This window comes from Seriola lalandi, unplaced genomic scaffold, assembly GCF_002814215.2.
Source record: "Seriola lalandi dorsalis isolate HSWRI2012SDOR001 ecotype SW California unplaced genomic scaffold, Sedor1 jcf7180001973722, whole genome shotgun sequence".
Classification (NCBI taxonomy): domain Eukaryota; kingdom Metazoa; phylum Chordata; class Actinopteri; order Carangiformes; family Carangidae; genus Seriola; species Seriola lalandi.
The window spans coordinates 1-2,665 of record NW_019444388.1 but is presented as its reverse complement, the minus strand read 5'-3'; the positions used below and the strand labels follow the sequence as shown (position 1 = coordinate 2,665).

Here is a 2,665-nt window from a genome sequence, read left to right as displayed (position 1 = left end):
AAATTAAAGAAGAGGATGAGGGTGCAACTTAAAATGAAATACTGTTACATCTAAAATCTAAAAATATTTATTAACATTAGTTAAACCCATCAATTGACAATTTAAAACGCTTGCCTTAAACATCTCTGCAGACACCGCCTCAACCCAGGTGTCTGTGACTTTGAGGTGACTGTAGGCGTTCAGAAGGACCTCAATGGTGTGTGGAGATTCACAGCAGTGCTTCAAAACCTAAAAGAAACACCACAACACAGAGCAAAGCAAAGGGATTCATATAACCATCATTTAAGTTCACGAGCGAGCTTGTGACTCCATAGAACTGAACATAGAACTAAAGTAATTAAACACTTGTGAAATGAACAGATTGGTCTTCCCTCCAGGGGTTTAACTGGAAATTATGCAATTAGTGCTAATTAATCTCCTATTAACACTTGCCTAATTAGCAACCATGCATTTTGTCTAGTGCACGTGGGTTCACTGATAGTTGTAGTCTGTTTCCCGCAGAGAGTGCAACACTTCATGTTGTGTCATGAAATGGGAATGATTTGAATGTGAAGTTGTGAAGTCTGGAATATTGCAAGGAACGGTTTAGTGTTTCAAGACTCTTTTACTCAAGGTGTTACATGTGCGGTGCCTGCTAATTATGCAAAATGAGCCACCTTGATGGTTCATGCTGTAAATATGATATACTACTACAAACCAATCTGGAATGCGTTGGCCCATGTTACATGCTTGTGCACACATTTTCTCCTCTAGCACTTTTAGACAACATGTAGCTTTTCATTTCCTACCATGGGCAGAGCTCCAGGCCACACCCGAATAGAACCATGGTTGAGCAGAGCACGAACAATCCTCTCAGGGTGATGGGAAATCTTGTAGCACACCACCTTCAGGATGTTGTGCATGGGAGCTTCACCACCGTAGTCCATGTTGTTAACACAGGCACCATTAGCCAGGAGCATGTCCACTATGTCCGGATTTACATTCTTACAGGCCATGTGCAAAGGAGTGTGTTTGTCCTGGTCTGTAGTGTGGACATCAGCACCTGCCCCCACCAGCATCTGGCACACCTTGAAGTAACGCTGGAGGTCCTGCGCCTCCTGGGGCTGAGAACAAGCAGCGTTCAGGGGTGAGAGACCCTCGTCGTTCCGTTTGTCCACAGTAGCTCCATAGCGCAGGTAGAGCTCGGTGTGGTCTGAGAGGCCGTTCCTGGCTGCCACATGTAAGGGAGTGTCATTTTCATCATTAGTGCGACCATTGATTGCTGCACCATACTGAAGGAGATATTTGGCACATCTGCAGACAAGAATACAGAAGCTTGTTTTGCTACAGAACACAAGTTGTGTTCATTAAAAATGATTTCAAACTGGAGGCGATTCCACACAATCAAACTTTTTTTGTCGGTATGTTTGCTCAGTGTTATAACTACTTTGAGTGGCAGAGGCTCCACATTACATACAATTATCTGGCACATCTCTGCTCACCTGCCAGATGCACTCTCCACAGCAGCAGGTGGTTTTACAGTGAGGCTATATATGTAACTCTTGAATGACCAGTAGTTTATGACTGCTAACATTAGCTAACTTTGGCCAGATGTTGTGGTTCACTGACTTTAAATTGCACAATTTCCCCATACAAGAGTCAAATAAAAGAACTCTGGCTCAATTAAATACACTCAGGGGTATTGTAGATATACAATCATAAGATGTTGTCTGGTATGACCAGTGGCTTATGGCAGCTAATGTTAGTTAAAATGCTGTAGAATTGACATTTTTGAGTCAATTCACTGTTACGCTAACTAATGTTTTAGCATTAACATTTTTCCCTTAATTGTCACTTGTGCCAATAGAGACTTCTCTTTTATGCCAAAGTTACACACATAAACTTCCTTTAAGGTGTTACAACTGTCTCCTGTTGGTGTGGGCTGTCCTGTTGTAGCTGGTAGTTAATGGTTATTCTGACAACAAGCACAGCAAAGTTCACATGAATTCATTACACTCTGCGTGGAAAGACACAAGTAGTGGATTATTGATTAGATGAGTCAGTGGTCTACCTTTTCTAGTTTTATTCTGCTCTACTCACTCAAGGGATTCTGGGCTTGTACAGACGTGCAAAGGCATGAGGCCATCTTCAGAGACAGCATTGGCGTTGGCGCCGTGGATCAGCAGCAGTTTGGTACACTCTGGCTGGCAGTTTTCACAGGCCTCGTGGAGGGCAGTGGTACCACCAGGGGCCAGGTCTACGTTGGCCCCACGTTGCAGCAGGAGTTTCAGGCAGTCCGCGAAACCTCGACCAGCAGTGATGTGAAGTGGTGTGGTCAGTTCCTGCTCATAAGTCAGTGACCATAGTCCTGCCAGCAGGGAGTAGAAATTGCACACAGTCAGCTCTATAAATAAGCAGACATGTCAGATACATCAGCTGCAAGAGTTCTGTTTCTGTTAATTAGAGCATATAGTGTAGAGTCATAACATTTCCATAAGTATTTCTGATAATACCTCATCAGAATGTCAACACCTCTCCCCGATGCAAATTACCTTGAAGGAAACAGTGATCACAGCTTTAAAATGAAAGCACTGGAAAACCTACTCAGGCCTCTGTAGTTAAATCTGAAGTTCCTCCATTCCTCTATGTTGCTGGTGTCATAAGTGGCATCAATAAGGTAGCCATA

The 2,665-nt window shown here is 43.3% G+C and overlaps 1 protein-coding gene across 1 annotated transcript; it reads right to left on the bottom strand.

Annotated features, from left to right (window-relative positions):
- Positions 1–37: 37 nt before the first annotated feature.
- LOC111652745 (ankyrin repeat and SOCS box protein 10-like) lies at positions 38–2,662 on the bottom strand (the record flags this gene model as incomplete). The annotated part of the gene is made up of 4 exons (XM_023403099.2): positions 38–228; positions 789–1,293; positions 2,080–2,347; positions 2,584–2,662. Coding segments are annotated over 4 exons (1,023 nt in total), but the record flags the coding sequence as incomplete, so codon positions are not given.
- Positions 2,663–2,665: the final 3 nt, after the last annotated feature.